This window comes from Streptopelia decaocto, assembly GCF_964273445.1.
Source record: "Streptopelia decaocto genome assembly, chromosome: 7".
Lineage (NCBI taxonomy): Eukaryota > Metazoa > Chordata > Aves > Columbiformes > Columbidae > Streptopelia > Streptopelia decaocto.
In genome coordinates, this window is record NC_138661.1 from 9,442,658 (window position 1) to 9,465,318 (window position 22,661).

Below are 22,661 nucleotides of genomic sequence, written 5' to 3' on the forward strand. Positions count from 1 at the left end.
ATTTTGGTGCATTGCCTTTAACAATAATAACTTTCACTGAAAAGGAGCCCCTTTTCAACCCTGAGAAATTCAGGATGTGTCAGGAAATCTATCTACCAGCTAATTCACCAAGAATTAGAAAAAGCTGAGAAAGCTCCATCTCCAGGGTCTTTCAGAGACTGTAACAGCAAGTGGGTTGAGCAAAGCAGCCTCACACTGACACGTGAATTCCTGGGAAAAGATGCACCTCAGAGTGGGGTGAGAGTTTGAGCTGGCTGGCCAGGTTCCCTCTGGAGAGGCTTTCCTAGGGGAGGTGACCAAGATCCATGCCTCCAAAGGGCTTGTTTCTCTTCCCTGACTACAAGTAGTTCAGAGGAAGATGCCACCACGGATAGTATGTAGGCTGGGCTGAGATGGCCTTAGAAGTTCTCCACTCTCATTTCTATTTGAAAAAAAAAAACAACACGTGCATGGGGATTGGGGTGGGGAGAGTCACCTCAAAACCTCAGCGAGTCCAGAATTCATATAATCGTTCTTCCTGAACAGAAACACTGAGGTCCAGTTACCAGCTGTTTCCCCAGTGGCAGGTCTGCACTGCACCAAGTCCGTGGCAGAGTCAAGAGCAGAACTTGGCCGGCTCACCTGCCTCAGTCACACGGCTGCCAAGAGTACCCTCCAGAAATAATTGCAATTTTTGTGGCATTTTTCCTTGTATTTCCCCATCAGAGCAATTACCTCATGTCAGGACTAGGGCCTTGCTGTGGCTTGAACACCCTGCCCTGAAAGCTTCCGATCACATTTCAAACAAGATTTAAGGAACAAACATAATAAACAAATGAGGGAAGCTAGATCCAGGCTCACAGAACACTATACACAGCTCTAAAGCCAGGTTCAATTAAGGCTTCCTTTAAACCTCACCATCCTCCTGCCTACATTTCACTAAATCTTCATAGCCACTTGCCAGTTTTGTTTTCATCATAGACCACAGATGAAAGTTAAACCTGAAAAATCAGCCAAACTTTGGTTTGCCCTGTGGTTGCTTAGTTGCGGGGCAGGGGGGGGGGGAGCGCGGTTTAAGCCTCTCCCTCATCTCTGGGTTTTGGTTTTTAAGGGTTATCATTCAATTTGCAAAATTCAAACAAGTAGAGATCCATCTAAGATTGCCTCTGCCCTAGACCACACCCTTCACTAGCTCTACCAGCTGCCACTTGCCCTGCCAGCAAGCTCTCCCCTTTCTAACCAGGCACAGCCAAACACAGAACCACCTACCACCAACGCTTGTGAAGGACCGAGAGCAGCAGCTCCTGGCCTGCATTTCCTTTGTCCCACCACGGGATGCTGCATCAGTGATGGGATGCAGCTCCCGTCTTCCTAACAGCGGGCAGGAGGTGATGCAAGGCCAAGGCAGAGGCTTGCGAGCAGCCCTAGAGAGCAGAGCTGCTCTCAGCAGTATCAGCCACATCTTCATTCTGCTCTTGCCTTTCCTCTAAACAGATGGCAAGCCTGCTCTTGCACTTTTGCATCCAAATCCCATTTTGGAAGCAAGGCAACTCTTTGCTGTGGGCTCACCTTGCCTTCCTGCACTCTGTGGGATTTTTGTTTGTCATTTTGTTAGTTTTTTTTAAAGATCAGCCGCTCACTTTGTCCAGGCCTATCCTTAACACAGGTCACCCAGATTTCCCAACCTTAACCATAAATCCCCACTGCTCCTGACAGCTAATGAAGTTAGGCCCTCCAGCACAAGGGCAGAAGCCCAAGCCTTCACAGCCTTCAGCTTGCTGACCAAGCACAAAAAACCAGCATTTACCTGATCTATCATTTTTCGTGCTTCCTCCACCTCTTTATCCTGCGACTCCGTCTCAATGGTGTATGTACCTGTCTCGCTCACGCTGTCCTCCTCATCATTCCTCCTGCCCTGGGCTGACTTTACCTCCGGGGGTGGGGCAGGGGCAGACTCTGGTTCTGATGATATAACCACACGTGGAGCTACCGGCATGGGCAGAGGCGCTGGTTTCTCAGCGCTTGGCTTCCCAGACTGACCAGTCTCCCGCAAATACTCAGCCATAAAATCCTGAGCCATCTTAGACTTCCTCCCAATGCTCCCGTAAGTTTTGGCTGATGTTCTGGAAGCAGAGGAGGACGAAGAGTTGATTCGATCTTCTGTCTTCTCTCTCTTGAAGGAGCCAGACCTTTGGGTCCCGGAGGAGCTGTTATTCGGTTTGCCTGCCTGGGCGCCAGAGTGGGACGGTGGTACCGTGTTTCCCAGCTTCTCTGCTGGCAAAGCATTCTTACGCTTCTCGACCTTGGTCTTCAGCCCCTGATCGGTGTCGCTCTGGGAGGAGTGAGCGCTGTGCGTGAAGGACTGTGACCGCTTCTTCCGTGGCGTGTCCTCAAAGAACTCGATGACGAAGGCCTGCTTGTTGTGCAGCATCTCGTGGGGATCACGCCTCATCTGGCGCTGCAGCTTGGTTTGCTCCGCCGCACGTTCGCTGCCCGTTGTCGTCTCCTTCTCCGCCTTGGGTGCCACAGGGTCTTCGGAGTCACTCTGTGTCCCGTCCTCGTGCCTATTGCCTGGAAACAAGGTATGTAGATTTGACTTCCATATTCTCCATTGCCGTGGCCCTATCATTACCTCCCAATTGAAATTTAGCTTTTCAGTTAGAAGAAAAAAAACTTATAGGATTAAACAACTCCAAAAACACCTGCTGTGGTACAGGGATTGCACCCCTTCGGAGGAAATAAAAGAGAAGGCATCTGTCTCCTGACCCCACTCTTCACAACGGATCGGCTATCCAAGTTATTAAAAACCAATTCAAGAAATCATTTCAACCCCAAGGGTTTCTGATTTTGTAACACTGATTGCTTCAGATACCTAATGTTTGCTTTTTCTTTTTTTCATTTAAATAAAAATGATGACATTATTTTCCATTCTGTCCAATTACTGTAGTCCAAGATCACCTTGTTAGGTTCTCTCTGTCAGAGAGCAGAAATCCCTCTCTAGGATCAGTAAATAAATCCCATACGCTGCATCCCATGAAACCAAATCCCCATAATGAAAGACCAGATCAGTGCGTTACAAGTGCATGCACCTCTGAGCACCCACCATATCCCATTCTACAAGGGTGAAATAAGCCAGATACTAACAGAAAAGTGGGATTGCAGGATTCATTACTTTTTCTGAAGTTTTAAGAACCACACCATGAAATCCCCATGAGTTACACCATCCTATCATCAGCCAAGCAAAGGTGAAATTATTACTTAGAGTTCACTAAGCTTAAATAGTTTATTTTCACCCATGTTAGTGCCAACCATCTTTACAACCTTCTCTTTGTATCAGTGATGCTTTGCCCCTCAGCACCTTAGCTCAGGAATCTCAGAAAGTAAGTTAAACAAAAAGTTAAAAGTAAAACAAAAAACAAACCTTTTTTTGGAGAAGGAAACGGGTGTGAAGGCACACAACACGATTCAGTCAACGACCAGGAACCTGTCATCGGGAGAACGGGGAAAGAGGTCTCTGCGCTCTAGACTGTAATATGCAGCAAGATATACTGGCTAAAATACCACGTGTTTGAAAGGAAAACTGCTCAAACCTACTTTGCAAGTTCTCCAGACACATGGGTGAAGACCATTTATTACCTCGAGTTAGCTGTGAAAGATTAGAATTTAATACAAGATCCATTCAACCCAGCAGTCAGTCCTCTGAAGAGTCTCCCAACTCCCTCAATGAGGGAAACCAGCAAACTTTGCATTGTGCCCAAGGGCTGATAAGCTTCGTCCTTAGAAGGGAAAGTTCTTAAATTAAAAGGTCTTTGCTACGATTGCTGCTGAATGCAAAACGGTGAGGACACAAGGAAAACCACCCACCATGTGCATGGATGTCCCAGCAGAACACCATGCATGTGCCCTCACGCTGCTAAGGCCTGAACTCTCTAGTCTCGACAACAGGCTTTATGTTCACATTGTTCCTGAAAGCGAGCAAATGTTACTAACGAACCCCAACGGTGAGCGTCTCTGATTCTAAAGACCCAAACCTGGTAAGCAGCCAGCAGTAGCCTCCAAGACATCTTCAAAATTACCCCTGTCAGTAGAACACGTTACACAGCTATCGCAGATAAATGACACCCTGTCCTCTGCAAAGCAGAGCTGGATAAACTCCTCAGGCCACCAACACTGTAGCTTTTAATCACATGTCCAAAGAGTTCATTTCTTGATATGCAAATTATGCATTAAATCACCCCAGCTTCTTTCCATGCCTTATGGACTGTGAAGAGGCAAGTGCTGCCAGTCTAGTATTCCTGTGCATTGCTCAGGAAAATCCTAGGATGAGCAGCACCTCCCTAACTCCCTAGTTTTCTCCAAGAGGAATGAGCAAAACTACTGAAACACACTTGTATTCCTGACAATGTTCTCCAGCAAGTCAACAAAATCCAGTATCATAATAACAAAACAAAGAAAAAACACAACACACCACCAAAACCCTCCATCACACAGTTACAGTAGACTGAAAATTAGACCCTAAATAATCAAGCAGGGCACTCCAACACTGTCCCTTATTGGGAAGAACTAGAAACAAGCAATGACAACAAAATAGTTCCATTCGCTGGGGCTGGAAATGTGAGATCTTTTGGACCACAGGAGCTTCTCAAAAACTGTACATAAAACAGCAAGTTGGAGATGCAATAGGTAAAACTCTTCATATTATGAGGAGGTTTTTTTTCCAACAAGGACCAAGCAAATACTCCTGTAAGGCAAAACAAGGTATTGTTCTCTTTTAAGAACGACCTCAAGCACAAGTAGGTCTGGTAACCTTCAATACGATTTTATCGCTTAAAGGTGCAGTTAAAACCGACAGCTTTTCCAGAGGTCTGCAAGGCAGTGAAAACGCAGCAATCAGTGGTCTCCTCCTAGCTGTTCAGTGCATGGCCCAAGAGAGACATCCAGGCAAGCCCAAATCTTGCAAAATACGTGAGAATCATGCGACTCCCACCAGCTGCACTAAGAACCAGACCCCAAACTGCAATTCAGACCTTTGAAAATCCCCAAAGAATCTTCCACAGTGACATATTTAACAGGACACAGGTCCACAAAACCTGAAGTTTTTGAACAAGGCAGGATTTCAGTGAAGCTTTACTTTAAGAAAATAAACATTCTACAAGGACAACAATTTCCTTCACTGGTGATGACATATATCTCAACTCTATCACTAGTCTCCATGTTAGGACATCTGGTCATCCAATCAAGTAGCTCTGGTCATTACAGTCATCAGGATGATCCTACTTTGCCCATGCTGGACTACAGTTAAAAAGAAGTCATTGATCAGCTAGGAGGAGCCAAGAGAAGAAAATCCACTGAAATACCTGTGTTCACCAGTCTGCCTGACCAGATGGAAATAATTTTAGACATTTAAAAATCAAAATCCTTTTTCTAATCACTGTTACTGCTGAGCCAGCATTACAGAGGTAGAGGAACCACATTAGAGTGTCCCCAGGCCAGCACCACACATGACTTCAGGGCCAGGTGAAGAGCCTGCTTGCTGGATTCAAAACCATTAACAGCCATTAAAGAAATGCTCTTTATCTTGCAAATCTGGAGCAGAGACAATTAAGTCTAGTTCTTCTTGGCAAGAGAAGGGGTTTCCCCCTTTATTATGCTGCATTTGCACGGCCAACAGAGAACTATGTCCATATGACAAGACATTTACTCACCTTTAAGCGTCCTCACATGAACCGGCAGGTCACTCTTAGTACTGTACACATCTTCTCCTGGAGATTGCCGTCTCATCAAGCTTGGGTCATTCTGGACAAGCCAGTCGGCCACTTTGCTCTCCGCTGACATCACTTCTGTATGAGCCGGTTCCTTACTATATGGTCTTCTCTGTCTGAGTGAAAATTTAGTTACGTGATCTTTTATCTTTATTTTACCGGGGGTACCATCATCAAATTCAATGGTGAAAGAGGCGTGACTCTGTACAACAGGGGTTACTACGGCATCAACATCCTTTGTTGGGATCTCATGGACCTGTGTTTCTGGAGATTTTGATGGCTGCTGAAATTCTTTAGTTGGAATCTCAAAGTAACTTGGCTCTCTCCGGAAGGCAAACACAGACTGTTCTTGGGCATCTCTATAACCAGAAATATTACCATTCAGTTCCTCTTCATGCTGGGTTATCTCTTTTGATCTTTCTACAAAAGGAAAAAAAAAAAAAGAAAAGGCAAAACCTTAAATACACAAACATTAGCTGAAATGGATTAAAGAAAAAAATACAAGTTCTGTTTTAGATACCTTTGTACTCTGGCCTCACCACTGAAATCTGTGATTACTGCACTGCTGCAGCCTCACCAATGTTTATTATTTTATTAACTTCGTCCTTTCTTCCATTGCCCCCCAAAGAGAGAGCTGAGCACACACACACAGTTGTACGTTTTGACAGAACCTGTGTGGCTGGTGGCCTTTAAGGCTGCCTTAAGGATGCCTGGGCTGATGCAGAAGGAAGATCCTGTTTGACTTTGCTGAGCTCACTTCCACGCACACCTGCTCAACTTTCCACAGTTCAAAGGAAAAGCTTGAGTGTGCAAAGCTATTCAAGGCATGGTTTTGTTGGAAGAACACCTCATTCTGTAACATCACCAGCAATAAAACCACATTTTTTTCAGTAGGACCCAAACATCTTGGCTAGAGGGTCACTTACTTACCTCAACCTCTTGGGAGGGCTGCTAATCACAAGCCCTCTCTGCTAGAGAACAGATACGCTGCATGCGCATCAAAATAAAACGCCCTTTTGTGCAGTAAAGCATATGCTTGACAGAAAGATCAGGTTTAGGGCACATGTGAAAAATAATGCATTTTCCATGCATACAGATTCACAACAGGACTGGTAAGACTAAATGGCTTTCAAGGATGATGAGGTGAGAAACAGATTGCTTCCACATTAATCAAATCCAGCCAAAGCATCAGCTCTTAAAGCACCTTCTAGGTAGGAAACTCCTGAGAGACAAAGTGGATGTTTTATCTGGGTGAGTTACACACAATCACAGATACAGCACTGCTGTAGAACTAGGTCTCAAACAAGCTTACCAAAGCCTTTCTCATCCATACTGCATTATTCCACAACTGCCATTTCAAATATTTTAGGGGAAACACTAATTTTCCCTTATTCTGCTTTCATCAGCAGCTCTCTACACATAAGAATGTGCACATACAAGCACCAAAAAAAATAGTAAGGAAAGCCTCAAAGCAGGATGGCTTCACACAGTAAAGATCAAAAGCATGCAGAAATTGTGTCCACCCCCATCTTCTTCCACCCCAAATCACCTCTGTTACCTGAGTAATGTTCTTCTTGCCTTCTGTCCTCCTTGTTATTTGCATCATCTTCCCCCCACCAGGAGGGCTGCCCATAAAGAGGCGTGCGGTAAGTACTGGTTTCTAGGAAGAGGATAAGCAAATATTTTGGCACAGAAAATATCAATTTACCAGGTTCACAGAAGTCAGTCACATGCCAAAAAGGGAAAAGCAGCAGGATCAGATGACATCATATACCTGTCACATTGCAGTTGTAACAACAGCAAATTGTACATAATAATGAGTATGTCCCACCCCCCACTTTTTAATTTTTTACATTCTGCTGCAAGATGCTGACTCCAGTGCTTTCTGTTGTCTTTCATAGCTGTGTTTCCCAAATACCAGCTTTTCTCCCTCTCTAGCCTCATTATGCACAGAAAATTGAAAGGTTTTGGCAGGACAAACTGTGAAACACCAACCACAAAATTGTCTGCAACTCATCTGCAATTCAGGTGAAAATCAGACTTCTTTCCTGGTCTTAATTAGGAAGACTTTAGCTCTGCCCTTTGTCGCCCCACCATATCCTTGGATGTTGTGAGGCCAGGGATTTTTTTCCAGCTACTCACCACTCCCACTCTAAAGTGACACACAGCCACAACAGGAAATTCTTGATGCGTTACAAATTTAGGGAAAATGGTAAAACCACCTCTTTGCACATATATAAAGAAGTAGTAAACTCATGCTCTCTAAAGCTTAAAGTAAACCAAGTGGATTCTAGAGTCCTTGCAGGACAGAGGTTTTTCTCATGGAGAAGCTTCCCCTAGAAGAGCCAGACTTGCATCGTTTTCTCTGCTCAGTGAGGATGCACTGGCAGATCAGGGCTTTGCTGCAACAGCTGGTACCCAGAGGAGCTGATCCACTGCTTCTCGCTTTGTCTTCCACAAGATTGTGTTTTGGCAGTGCCTTGGGCTGCTGCTTTTTATGCAACAAGAAGAATACACCTCAATTTACCTGTGGTATAGTTATTAATATTATGTTTTTATAATAGATTAAGAGAAGCAAATAAAGCAGCTTTTGATCTTTCATCTAGAGGTGATATAGACGCAAGGATAGGTCAGGGGCTGAGGTTAAGCTCCAGCTTTGTTAACTGCTTCTGCCTCTACCCATAACAGCCATCAGCACACACTTTACAGGCCACGTTTTAAACGCTGGCTGCAGCTACAGAGCCGTAGCCAGGCTTCTACCAACAGCTGCTGCGCGCTCGGCTTGTGGTTTTAAAACCACACGCTGCCCTGTGTAAAGCAGCCCTCAAACAGCCCTGCAATTGTGCATTCCCTGCTTTAATAGGGACATGACAGAAAGCAGTTGTTAGCATAAGGGAAGCTGGGAGAGGAAGGGGATTTAAATAAGTCGAAGGAAAAAAGGAGCCTGATTTTATGCTGCTGTTTCTAACGCTACACAGACCCAACAGCCACTACATCACATGGATTTTTCTAGAATAGTTCCAGAGATATATGAGCTCATACATTGACAGTCCACAGGCAAAAATTTTGCTTTACAGATGCAGCCCACAGGCCCTTTTCAAGAGATCTTCGTGTTTCAAAATTAACCACGCTGCCTCCCTTCACACTGAGGATCAAAAGAGGCTGAAAGCATTGCTCCCCTTTCCGCCTCGAGTGCGTGGAAGACAAACCGTGTTCACTTTATGTAGGCGGCCTTTGAAAGTTCAAAGGAAGAAGCATTTCTCACCATGAATAAATTGAAATTGCTAAGCAGTACGTTTCATAACTGAAGATGGGTAAACCACTCAAGGGGAAGGGGAAGAAAGAAAAAAAAAAAACCTGTTCACAAGGCTGTCAATGAAGAGAGGCACTCAAATGCAGGGTTTGGTCTCTGCTGGGCTGAGACCTTCTGTCATGGAACCTCTTCATGCCATGACTTGCCCACTAGACCCCCATTCCAACCACACAGGATCTACTCTACTGTCAGATACTTCTTTTGGGCACACACTGCAATGGACTATCACCCCCTGAACTGCAGTATTGATCTTAGGGTTGACAGCCAAGTGATAGTGAGGGTCAGCAGAACAATACATCGGGTGACGCACAAATCCCAGCTATGTCTGGGGTAACTCATGCCTGAAGGTGAATGGGGCACAGTGAGGGGCTCAACTCTGAAGAAACACATGAGATTTTGGATACTTGTCTCAGATGAATACAATCAATTCTGAAAGCTCATCACTGGTTTATTTTAAGTTGCTGGTGGAAGAAATCCTGAGCATACTACCCTACAGATGAAATGCAAAGACTATCCCACACCCAACTCTTGCTCAAGCAGCATCTTTCCCAAGCACAGGTGCTGTTACCACTTGCACCTTGCAAGGACTTGCCTCATTACAGCTCATCCAGCACATCCCAGCCCCTCACAGGATCCCAAAGCCCCCCTAGTCTAGAAGCTTCTAGTTATCTGTTCCAAGAAAATTTTGTTTCCAAAGGGGCAGAAGTGAGCTAAGAGAGCTCACATCCATCTTGCAGGACAAAACTCTTTCCAGAAGCTGCTCCAACCCCAAGATCTCTGTCTCGCCTGCGTACTGGACACAGTGGCTATTGCCTTTGTCCCCAAGAAGCTTTTCTACTACAGCGAAAAGGCAGCTAGGGGAGCAAGTCAATCTTGGTCAGACTTTTCTGTTGATGGGGAACTTTGGGATTGCAAGGAAAGCTGAAGGAAAAAAAGATGATCTATAAAGAATAATGAGCCAGCTCTTCTGCCTTCTCAATTTTCCCCCTCTACCCTAAAGACCCTTAAGAAGTCCTTGGAAATTCCCTCTCTGACAAAAGTTAGCACAAAGCCAAAACCTCAGGGCAGGTCAAGGAGCACAGACAGAGAGAGCATCAGGGTGGCCAGAGTGCACAGATCTGTCCACTGGGGATCCTGTGTCATGACACCGAGCTCATGTGGCCCCACCTGCACCACTCTGTCACAGCGTGTGTAACACTCCTGCTCGCTTCTGTGGGGGTTTTTTATATTCCTTCCCTCTCCCAGTCTCCACAATAAACTGGAACTTCATTTTAAAGACTGCCAAAAGCACAGATGGAAAGCTGAGGAGTCAACGTCTTGATATTTGGGGACAGTTTCAATATTTTAAGAGCAATTAATGTTTCCACTGAGCCTTCATATTAATTTGCATTTTGAATAATATTATCAAGTGACACCGCCACGCTCATTCTTAGCTACTGCTGAAAAGTGGCCAGATCCTCAGCCAGAGTAAAATATCCCTGACTTCAGAAGAGCTACAGGAATTTGCTGCCCTGCTTATGTCAGAAGCTTCTGCCCCTTCTAATTTGCCAGCACAACCAACCTGATGCCTCTCCCTGCAGCAGCTCTAACACAACAATATTATATACAAAGGGGAGGGGGGAAGGCACGACAGGAAGGCAGCTCAACCAGATGGCTGTGACAGAAGCGGTGCAGGGAGCAGGTACACACGTGGCTGTGCCAGGGGCTTTGCTCTTCACCAGCAGGGATTTTTTTGGGCAGCAACCTCAGCCCAGACCTGCAGCATCCAGAGCAGCACATCTTGTGTGTCCCGAGACACACAGTGCCTGTCTGTTATATTTTAGTGCAAGATGGAAGCTCTTACAAGAGCAGAGAGACTCAAGGCTTGCCCAAGTCAGCAGTGAAGTGAGGAACACCAATGAAGACTAACTGCTCAGTCGTTTCAATGACACAATACTCCTTCCAACTGATGGCAGCTTGTTAACACCTCTCCCCACTCTGTGCCAGGCTGCCCAGATGGTGCCAATTCACTTAGACATATTTCTTGGCTCATCAATTCAGGCAGACAGCCTGAAAGCCATCCTTTTGGATAACTGAATTGAGGTCAGCACAAGCATTCAGCCAGATAAACACTGAGCTATCTGTGACGGTGTAATACAGGGAAGACCACTGACATGCACCTGTTCTGCTCCTGCATTTCAGTCTTTGAGGCAGTCACTCAAAAGAAAAAATGAAGGCTATTTCAGCACAGAACAAGGGAAGTCCATTTGTTTCACAAGTCTGACAACAACGTGGCCAGTTAAATTAATACAGAATTATTGATCATCTGAAGAACAGGCACCGCCACAAGAGAAAATGAGATGTGTTGATAAAAAAAGATGTATTTATGGAGAAGTGAATCGCACAGAACAGCAGGGCAGGACCAAAAATACAGTCCAGGTGATAAAAGGGAAAGGAGAAAGCCTGCGTTAATGCCGCTTTCCATCAGCAAGCGGGCAGAAGAGCTTTCATGACAAGCAGGCAGTTCCCACAGAGAGGGGTCTGATTTCCCTTGAAGGTGTCACCTGTAGCCAGGACAGGACCGAGGGCTGCACTTCACCCAGGTCCTCACAAAGCTTCAAACTATCGTGAGAGAGAGAGACAGACAGCAACCACAAATTTCTTTGCTGACAGAAGCACACACAGCTTTGAAGCTGTCTACAGCAAGTCATAACAAAAGCATGAGAAATCCTGCTTGCTTTAAGTCAGGCTGGTTTTGATTCATTATTAATAACGTTAATGTCTATCTTCAGAAGATGCAGAGTAGGCTTCTTACGGCAGAGGCCTTGGGGAAAAGAGAAGATAATCTAGTTATAACTTTTTAAAATTAATTCCTTACATCTCTGCTTTTTTCCTCCTCTCCAAAACAGAGAATCCATACCTAGTAGGAATAAACAGAAAGGAATTCTCTGACTCTTTGCTGCGATATATATTTCACATGCACATAGCAAACCTAAGCCCTGATCTTCTTTTCTACCTGCTGTGAACATACACTTCCCAGAGGCTTTCAAATCAGGCTGATAATCACAAATTTATTTCCACCAATTACACGGTCAAGCGTTTAACATGCTGCAGGTACCAGCACCCTAGCTCAGATGAAAAGCAGATACACCACCAACCACTCCCCTAAATTAAAGGCCAGGGCAGAGCTGTGTGTCTAAATAGTTATTACCATGACCTCATGGGGAAAGCAGCCAAAGACCATGGAAACCACTCCACAACTGGGCACAACTCGCACTGCCTCCGTCCACACCGCCTGCTGACCTCAGCCCCGGACACCAACAAGACTTTCAAGTCAGCAGCTCTGTGAAGGCCATTCCCTAATGACATGGCCGCTAAGTCAGCGAGCTGGCCTATTTCACAGATCCCAGGAGAAGCCCTGCTCCTGCAGCTGGTGATGCCCATTGCAGCTGGACACTGCAGGCGCCTCCACCCCTGGCAACCCAAGCCTGCAGCAGTTATTCTGAGGTTACTCATCAGGTCCATCTAGTGCCATCAACCCGTGAGGGCCTTAAAATAAAAAAAATAGATTAAGATCAGCCCGAGGATTAACTACGTGTTGAGAAAAGAAGAAGACAATGTAGCTTATCTCATCCAGTACCTCAACTCAGGTAGCAACAGACAGAGATTGTGAGAGTCTTAAAATCTGCTCAGTTCAAGGCTGTACCTGGCCTCCTGATCACTTAGACATGAGAGCTAATGGCTATTTTTAGCACTAACTAGCTGAACTGTGGGCACTTTTCTTATTCATACATTCATACCCATATCCAATGCACAGGGCTTACCAAGCTCCTTGCTTCAAACATTTCACAATGATTTTCTGCTCACAGGCAACATACACCCAAAATCTGGGAGTTCAACCGCATAAAGACTAAATGGCTGAGGCGTTTCTCATTCACTCTGGATCTCTTTATCCTCAGCCCTTCACCTCCTCCCATTTCTAAGCAGCCCCAATTGTTCACATTGTTTTGTTAAACCCCCTCCCTGAAAGCTTGCATTCCCTTTGCCTCTTTTCCACCCGGCCCTGGGAAGAGATCCTTCTAAAGGCTTTTGTCATCCTAGACCTTGTTTCAATTAGTCAATGCAAATTCCCAAATACCTATGGGCTTAGCAAAGCAGCTCTCTCCCCAAAGCCTCTTTCTGCTGCCACTAAGCAAGCCCACTCTCAGTAAGAACATTACATTCTTCCTTCCACTAATCATTTTACATTGTTGCCACTACTCCAAGCAACCAAGGAGAAACTGTGCATGTGTGCAGCTGAAGACAAGGTGAATTAGTCACACCACAGATGAAAATGGGACCCACTGATCATTCCGCTCGCTTAACAGAGACGCTTTCTGGAGAGCAAGGTGCTGATCTAACGCTCAGACTCCCTCCCTTGCTTCAACAGGCTTCAGTCCAACCCAGCAAAACATTTCTGACAAAACATCCTGAATTCCTCTGTCTTCACAGATTTTTTTTCACATCTGTCAGTCCCACCGCACATGACACACTTCAGCACTGGCCCCCAGTAAGTACTCACAGTCCTTTTTGCCTTAGACCTACGGTCTGTGCCCACTAACGATGACAGAAATGCAATGCAGGTCTGCAAACCACATGCTAGAGAACTGGGTCACCTTGCTGAAGAGTCACTCAACATCCTGATTTCGAAGGTGTTCCACATATCAAACACTTACACTATGTAGGTTAAAACCAACCGGTGTGTATTTTGGAAGGTGGCAAGAATAAAAATGAGAATGCTCATAAAACCACGCAGCAGCAAACACATAATCAGTTATTGTTAATGCTGTTTAAGAACCGCATGTTCCTTGCAAGGCAGCTGGAGAGTTCTCCCCCCCATGAGGTTCACCTCTTCTCACCCTCCGCAGTGTCATGGTTAATCACCACCAACTTCATCCCTTTAACCGCACGCTTGTGAGGCAAAGTCACAAATGCCACATCCATAGGGGAGGACAACACATTGACACAGCTAAAGGAACGCTAAGAAAGGTTTTGCAGTGTGGAAAATCGGAGTAGGGCACAAAGGCGCGTGTGCATGTGCTTCCTTGCACAGCTGGAGGCAACAAGACGACCAAGGAGAAAAACTGTGCCGTTTTAGTACACTGTGTCAGCTCAGAGGGATTTTCATAAAGACAATACACAGGAGATTAAGGTCAGCCAACCCACTCCAATTAGTTATCAGGAAACCTTAATGGATTTACGCAAAGTTGTACACATTTCTAGAAAGCTGCTGTCTCTATCTCTAGGTCACCTCGCCCAAGGTGATGTCTCACCCTTTTACTTGCCCATCCCCTTCCCTCCATTCACACCCCCCGAGCTCTTTACTCCCAAAAGACCAGCGGGCAGTCTTTCTGGTAATCCTGAAGTTTTCCAATCACTATGCCATGTGGCACTGCTGGCAGTCATCTGTCACTATGATACTTTAAAACAATATTTGTTTCTCCTGTGCATCATCAAGCTCTAGAAGGCCACCAACTGATACCTGAGCAGAACTGGGGAGAGACCTGCCAGGGTAGTAGGTACAGGAGGTGGGTGAGACAAGACTGCTGGGGAGGTCTTAACCCACTATGATGGGGAACAGGGAGGAGGCAAGTCTGACAAAGGGTCTTTAAAGGAAGGCAGCAGTGGGTATAGAAATTGGCAACGAAGGAATTTTTTAAATGGAAAAGGTTTGCGGCGAAACCAGCGAACCTGAAGGAAACGACTCCCAGCTTGGCAGTCAGTTTCAATCCCACACATTGGCACCTTAGAAAATACAGCCATTTTAAGACCGTACATGGCTTTGGGAATTAAATGGCTTATTGTTTCTTTGCCTGTCTGCCTGCCAGCACCACACCACAGCAGCCATACATCTTCTACTCTGAGTCACCATCTCTGTTCAAACACCAGCTCATGATTAGGAAATTAAAAATGGACCAGACAGGTGCCAAAGAACTTACCAAACCTGCTTGGCCCCAGGTTCTCCAGCAGACACACAGTGACAAGGCCTGCGTGGGCCACCAGGCCAGCTGATTTTTTTTGGAGGCTGAACCTCCAAAAACTGAGAGTCTGGCATACTAAGACATTTAGTAAGATGACCCTTCTGGAACTGCTCCTAGACGCAACCCACAACACTGCACTGTCAGAATCGTGACCCAGTGCAGGGCTCAAGCTGTACTTTGTTCTGAATCTTGATTAACTGGTTTCTGAGCAAGTACCTGTAATTGCTTTCCTCTCTCCTTTCTCCAGCTTTGCTTGTGGGGACTCTGTGTAGACACCATGCTCCATGGGCTGCTCTGCCCTCTTCATCGCCGTGCCTTTGTAGTTCATCTGAAGTTGGCTGGTGTACTTCTCATGCTGCAGAGACACAAGCAACAGTTGCAGGGTGCCCGTGCGACCTGTGTGCCAACCCAGGGGAAAGATAAACCACCCTTCCCCACAAACAGATCACGCAAAGATCATGCTGCAGCTATGTTCCACAACAAAGAGAAAGCACACCTGAGCAGAGGCTACAGAACAGCAGAAATGCCATTTGGAAGACATTAAGTGACAATTCTAGTCCATGAGAAGGTCACTATGACTTAGCTTGCAAAATAGCTAATTAGGAAACCCTTTAAAGAATAAACTGAGAAGAATCAGAACTTAAGCCACTTTCCATTCAGGATTCAAATCCTGAAATCCCCTTTGTTCTTAAAGCAACATTATAAATTATTTCAGGGCATTATCTCAGATTTTCAGCAAAGGCAATTAAAAATATTTAAATTACTTCTCTCCAAACCCTTTCTCCAGCTAGGAAAGTGATTCTGCCTTAAAACAGGCTCCACATTAACATAGTAAATGAGCTATTTAAAAGTGGGTTTATTACAAGTAAATTAATAAAAGGGTGTAGCCATTCAGATTACCCCTGAGTAAGTCCAATGAATCATTTCCCCAATTCTAGCTGTTCTATTTCCGATCCTTTCCAAGTCATAAACATGGAACCAGGACTAAGACAACAGTACCTACTATGCAAGAGGTGATGCTTGGCACCAACAGCCGGGTCCCTCAGCTGAACATACAACTTTCTTGCCTAGAGGGGGTTGCCTTTCTGCCTTAGATAAGAGGATGCTTGAATATTTCGTACCTGCAACTGAGCTCTTTGTTTAAAGAGCACCTCACTCCTAAGAGGACTGCTCAGTAAGTAAAAATTGGGAGCTTGGAGGCAAAAATGAGATGATATACAGGAATAAATTAAGCAAAGTTCAGCCTGCTGGAGGAAGCGTGATGGAGCTGGCCTAAGACACCGTGCTCAGAAAAAGGCACCTGTGCTCCACTTCTGGGAGAGAACAAGTTCTGCTGTGCTTCACCCACAAGTTAATGTGCTGACTGTTCTTTAATATGCTACAGTTTTAGTAACCCTCTTTGTTGGCAGTCATGAAATCATAAATAATTTCATCTACATGTTAGCACAGGGATAAGAGAGATCAAAGCCAAGATAACTGGGAAATGGGTCTGTTCTCAAAGGAAGGTTTTAAGTCCCAATCCAATGTGAGCCTCACACTGTGGAACATTTCACTGCCATCAAGAGTATTTTATTATTTCAGGCTGTTTGACCATTACTAGAGCACTTAACAAAAAATAAAAAATAAATAAATAAAAGGCACCTGCATCCAGACATCCTTACCTTTAATGCTTCTTCTGGGACTTTGTGTTGAATTTGCTCCAGGACGTACATGTTTGAATGTACAGAACACATTAAGGAAACGGCGAAGGAATCGTATGGACAGAGAAATCTAGCATTTAGTCATAGAAAGAAAACAACATCATAAAACCAGAGAAACTTAAAATACACAGGGAAGCAACAGTTACCTGTGCTGCATCCCCACTATAGTCTTTGTCATGAACATTTTGCAATGGCCTTTCAGCCACTGCAGTTTCCTGGATGAAAAGTAAATCAGGTCATGAGCTGCTGTGACCTCTTAGGAAGGGAGGCATTCAACATGATTGAGCCTAGGCAATAATCCTCAGCAACACCATGTTAATAAAAAAAGGAAGCATCTGGTAATGTCATCGTGAACAACCCAAACGGGACAGCAGAGAGTAAAGGGGAAGAAAAAGGAAAGATGGAAAATGTTAGACTAAAAATAAACCAAGTGATACCGGCATAGCAGGGAAACTCCACACAGCCTGCAAGTGAAGCTGTAAATGGAAAAGAAACAAATGCTCTTTGAAACAGCGCACAGCCAACTCGAGAGCTCAGGAGACGCTGCCATCCACACGGAGCTGAACGTGGTGGGCGCAGAAAGTGCCGCTAAAGAGAGCGACACAGAGGCACCAAAGGAGAGGAAGAGATTGCATCTGACACAGTAACTACGCTGAAGCAGAATGATTTGTCTAAAACCTACATTCTTTAAAGTTTTCCTGTTGAGGGCAATAAATTCTACAATTCATAAATGCAATCATTCATTTCACATGAATATCCATGTAAGGGCTGCAGGACTAAACGCTCCAACTCAGCTGCTTAGTGCTCGCAACTGCATTTTATAAAAAGTTTAAACCTGCATCGCAGCCATTAAAACCTACTTACGCTCTAGGCACTGGCTTACACCTTTGCTAGACTGGAGCTCACAGCTAATCTTCTACGAGTTTCCACACACATCTAAGGACCGGAAAACACACAGCTACATCAAAAGAACATTTGCAAAGTTGCAAAGTGAAGGAAAGCTGGAACAGAGGTTGCCGATGGGACTGTAACAGGCTTCATCACGCGTGCGTGGAGAAGCCACCTTTAATGACACAATCCCAGGTGACAGTGCTCTTCTACTGGGCAGCACTGAGCAAGGGGCTCAGACTTTTCTTCCCCCATGCATGCCTGAACCCTCATCAACTGCACCCTGTTCACATGATGATCTGAAGGCAAATAATCTTAAAAAAAAAAAAAAAAATCAGTAACTACCTCTATTAAAAACAAACAAACAAAAAAAAAACAACAAAAAAAACACTGTGAAGCAAGGATTTGTTATTTCTAAAATGGGGAGAGACAGAACAAGACCAAGACCAAAAGTATGATCTTACTCAGGGCCTAGAACACCCTCTTTTCCAGCAGATCCAGGATTGCATGTATTTACACATCCTTGTTGCAACAGCGAGTGCTACTGAGCTGTCACTGCTTAGAGCCAAGGTATCCAGATCCCTGGAGCACCGGGGAGGCTCAGCCTCTCCTCGCTGCTTCAGCTCCCTGGGCTCCAGCAAGGTTTGGGGTATTTCAAGGGTTACAACATGGCCAAGCACAAACCCTTTATCATGGGGACAACAAAAGACACAAGGATGTGGCCCTGGGGTCAAGGATGCACAGGAGTTTTCCAGCAAACACCTCCTCCCTCAATGGTAAAATTTAAGTCTCTGCCTCTATTCTCAGAAGTGTCTGGACTATTTTAACTGAGATTTCTCCACAAAAGGAAAAAGAAACACGGAAAAGATACTTGCTACTTCTACATTCAGCCTGAGTGGTTGAAGTTTGGCAGATAGAAATAATGGAAACTAAAGTGAAAAAAAGGATTAGATTACATGAAAAGGTAGCAATAGGAGCCTCTACTTAGCACTGTCATTCTACAGGTTCAGAAAGGCTTTGCTTATAGTCAGTCATATGGTCACATCAGGATAAAAATGAAATGGATGAGGGCAAAGGTGTTTTAGCGGACACAAGCAAGATTTGTGATTCTGTAAATAAAGCAAATAACTGCAGCCAAGCCTCCCCCCACAGAGGTGGAATCTGCTATTGCTAAAGAGAGATTTACTCTTGCATTTTGTGGCAGAAGCAATTTGCACAGGCAAACTTCAATCAATACAGAGTCAAGGGTCTGACCACAAGCCCCAAAGCTAAATGTTTAAGGCTGAAGACTTGCAAATTGTCTGAAAGCAAGCCTTTGGGTGAAATTATTAATAAAAACAAGTTGGAGGAAAAAAAAAGTAAGATATTAATTCTTACAAAAGCATATGAAATATGTTTGTTCCCTGGGTGGTACCAGCTGCAGCTGCCATCCAAATAAAAAGACAAAACCACAATTCTTCCTTAGAAAGAAACTGAAGAGGCAGAGCCTGATTCAAAGCCCAATGAAGGTAGCAGGCATCATGTTAAAATGCTCTGAATCAGGTCCACGGTGGAGAAACAAAAGCTACAAGCCATCCAAAGGCTCCAGGAAGCAAAACAAACACCCCTACTCATTAGCCACAATTAATACTGTTAACTCTCCATGCAGCAAAGAGCAAAAACCCAATGAAAGACCATGTCCCACTCCATCTTTGGAGGAGAAGGATATCATAGCCGAAGCGAATGACATCATTCAGTTTTAGGGTGATGTACTTCTGGTCAGGAATCCTCACGTCATTGACGAACGTCTGCAGGAAAGAAACAGAGGAAGGATTATTGAGTGAGGGTATCAAGGTGACGCATCTCAGATGGACGGTGCTCCCGGAGGGCACCCATGACCATCTGCCAACGGCACCGCGCACATTCGGGGTGCAGCAGCACAAAGTCAGCCAGGAGAGGAGCTAAGTCCCCTAGAAAAACCAACATCGGCAAGTAGCTCCCATTGGCAAGTTAAAGCACCCAAATTATGCTTCAAAGCAAGGTGCTCTGAAGGAACCTCTGGGGAGATTTACCCTTCCACCAACTGCAAATGAAATTTTAGCCCCCAACTTGAACACATAAATGAGGTGCCTGAAGTCAAGAACTCTCAGTTCTTCTCCACCCTTCACAATCAACAAGTGCAGCAAATGGTGCAATAAAAGCTACAGTAAGTCGTACTCTAATTACTGAGTGGGGAATCAGCTTTCTGCTGGATGTCAAACAAGACCAGTGTTAGCCTTAAGGCCTGATAAGTTAACAAGCAAAACCTGTCACAGAGGAAGAGAGAAATGAAAATGCACAGGAAAACAAGCATTTGCAGTAGCATCACCAGGATGTCTGAGGCCACATTGTCCAAGACACCATGTATCAGTACGACAGGCTCCTCACGCAAAAGATTCACATGCCCATTTTTCCTGTGCCCCTGGCAGTTAATTGAGGCCCAAAGAAACCATGTTATCCTTCTAAAGGTGCAAGAAATGTATTAATACTTCATAATTGTGAACAAATGTCTCAGATGCCCGCTCTCCAAGGGGACCCCCTAAGGAACGATTCTTGCAGAACAATGGAGGAAGAAATCAAGCACTTGTGGATACCCTTCGCAAATAAACGCACATACTGTTGTGATAACCTGGGCCAAATAACAATAAATCAAGAATTTGGGTGAAGAAGCACCAGCATGCTGATGGGGATCAGGCACCCAGTCACAGCTGGGGCAGTCTCCCCACGTTGTGAGGTGAGATTCACCCAGCCCCACAGATCGGGAGCCTGCTGCTGGGTCTTTGTAGCCTCACGACAAACGCAGCTTGCTCTAATGAACCAAAATTATGCTAGAAAATTAATTTACATGCTTTCACGACTGAAGCACAGTCTTCTCCTTCTGCCTTCTCACCTCAGCCAAGCCAAACATGCATGATAAGACCAACTATTAACCACAGAGGAAAAATAAATGGTAGAGCAGGAAACTAGAACCTCAGCAGACAACAGCCCCCAGCTTCCTGGCAATTTACAGAAGAGCCTGTAATTTCAGAATAAAAGCAGGGCAGGTGGTTAAAAGGCACAGAATTCCTATTTGCATGATTTTTTTTGAATATTTTAAAATCCTGCAACAGTCAGATCTGGAACAGACATAATTATTTGCTGAATTCTGTGCAAAACCAAAGTCTGCAAGAAAACTCATTTTGATGTTGCTACCTGTTTGTCCATGGTTACTTCAAATAAAATAACCCAAGGAAACTCTTAATTGCAGATAGAAAAGCTACCTTCAAAGCCAAAAGACCCTTAAGAGAGACTGCAGAACCACATAGCATTATAATAAAAACAATATAAAACATTCAGAAAGTTAGTATTAACCAGATTATCCAGCAAAGCCATGTAATGCACTGTTGACAATACATGAAGTAAACACACAATAAAAGCAAATACTGAAAATGGAATTAAAATCAAGGTCATCAAAAGTGATTTCTTTAGTTGCAGGGGGGAAAACATGAAAATTTCATGAAAATTTTCAAGTTAGGACCTACCTTTTTTTCATGCAAAATAAATTCAGTTTGCCCACAATAGTCTTCTCCAACAGAAGTGTGTTTGACCAGCTGCAGAAGACACGCACTGCTGTGCCTTTTACTGCGCTGCCTCTCTAAGCATAAACCTGTTATTAAAATGTTGCAAATTCACATTCTTTAGTCTGAGAAGACAAAAATTAGTGGTATGGGCCTCCCTTCTCTTGAAAGCAGAATTTCCAGCTGCTATTTTTGCCACCATGAGTTAAATACCACAGGTTTTGAACCAGGGATCTAGCTAGAGCCCAGACCACTTACTGGAAATATTCCCATTTCAGCGGGGCTCTCTGCCTTCAGCTATTAGGCTGAGAAGGATTAACACTCATTCTTGCTGTTTTCGGATGCCAGAAGAGGCAGAACAGTTGAGGTTTGCTTTCAACACCGTTTTTGTACAAGTTTCGGGGTTCATCTTGTGGTTTTGTGGCTGTGATGGTGAAGGGCTTCTGTTTCTAAGCCCAAAACAATGACTGCAGTAGAACCCCTACTGGGAAGACAATTATGTGAATCTAGCCTGGACCTGCTCCTACAGGGGAACAGCTCTACTGGTATGAAGAAACAGCCAAAGACAGGAATGCTGTGACATTGGGACAGTTTTAACTATAATGGCATATTTTTTAAAAAGAACACAGAATTCAGGTAGGCAGACAAAGCCCTCATTGAGCTGCCTGACACCACTGTGTGAACTGGAAACAGAGCAAGGGTTAAGATTCAGGCAGGCTCAGCTCTCTGTTCTGGGCTCACTTTATCCCTTGGTCTTCACACAAATCAGGCTCAAGGCCGTCAAAAAAGCCATTTTTATTATTAAAAAAAAAAAGGCGGTTTTAAATAGTTACTCCCCAAAGAAATTAAATATCTCATCATGCCATAAATCACCCTATGTACTGACAACTGAATTGCCAAAAGGTCACCCTGCTCATGCTGAACAGCTGCTCCAGAATCTTCACCAGTTTAATGTTAAAATCCACAAAATGAGACTGAATTTATTTCCTCCTCTTTTGCAAGAGGCTCTATGATTTTGTGAGCCCTGAAGTGCTCTGCAAGGACACCACAAGAGATGGAAAAAGAAATACAATATTCACCAAAGCCTTCCTCTTCTAAGATGAGATGCTATATAACCTCCATCTCAGGCCTTGCAAATAATTATGTATGTTTAGCTTAACTCATGCCAACAGTAGCAGTGATCCAAAAGGGTCTAACAGTAGAATTAAGTAATTGCACAAGGGCTTGCAGACTCAGCACATTGCTCGTTCACCTCCATCGGGCAGGAGGTTTGTTACTTACGCCGTTTAAGCTCCCGAGATCCTTCACCCAGTGCTCATCTTTCTCCTTGTCATAGTTGATTACAGCGTGCTGCTTATCGACACTGCGGGACTGGCAATGAAAGCACAATGAATGTGAGACTGGTCAGGCATAGGAGACACTGTTAATCAAAGCAGCATTTAAAC

The 22,661-nt window shown here is 44.6% G+C and overlaps 1 protein-coding gene across 2 annotated transcripts in view; it reads right to left on the bottom strand.

The window, feature by feature from the left end:
- Positions 1–22,661, bottom strand: part of CEP170B (centrosomal protein 170B) — a 58,748-nt gene that overhangs the window by 22,923 nt on the left and 13,164 nt on the right. Inside the window, exons 3-10 of one of the 2 annotated variants that reach the window (XM_082059527.1) lie at positions 22,498–22,587; positions 19,348–19,428; positions 16,715–16,771; positions 15,270–15,408; positions 7,300–7,401; positions 5,685–6,161; positions 3,401–3,463; positions 1,787–2,550 (exon numbers count right to left, since the gene is read on the bottom strand). In XM_082059527.1, coding sequence (XP_081915653.1) covers positions 1,787–2,550; positions 3,401–3,463; positions 5,685–6,161; positions 7,300–7,401; positions 15,270–15,408; positions 16,715–16,771; positions 19,348–19,428; positions 22,498–22,587 — 1,773 coding nt within the window. The remainder of the gene's footprint in view (positions 1–1,786; positions 2,551–3,400; positions 3,464–5,684; positions 6,162–7,299; positions 7,402–15,269; positions 15,409–16,714; positions 16,772–19,347; positions 19,429–22,497; positions 22,588–22,661) is intronic. The other variant, XM_082059528.1, reaches the window with a different exon arrangement.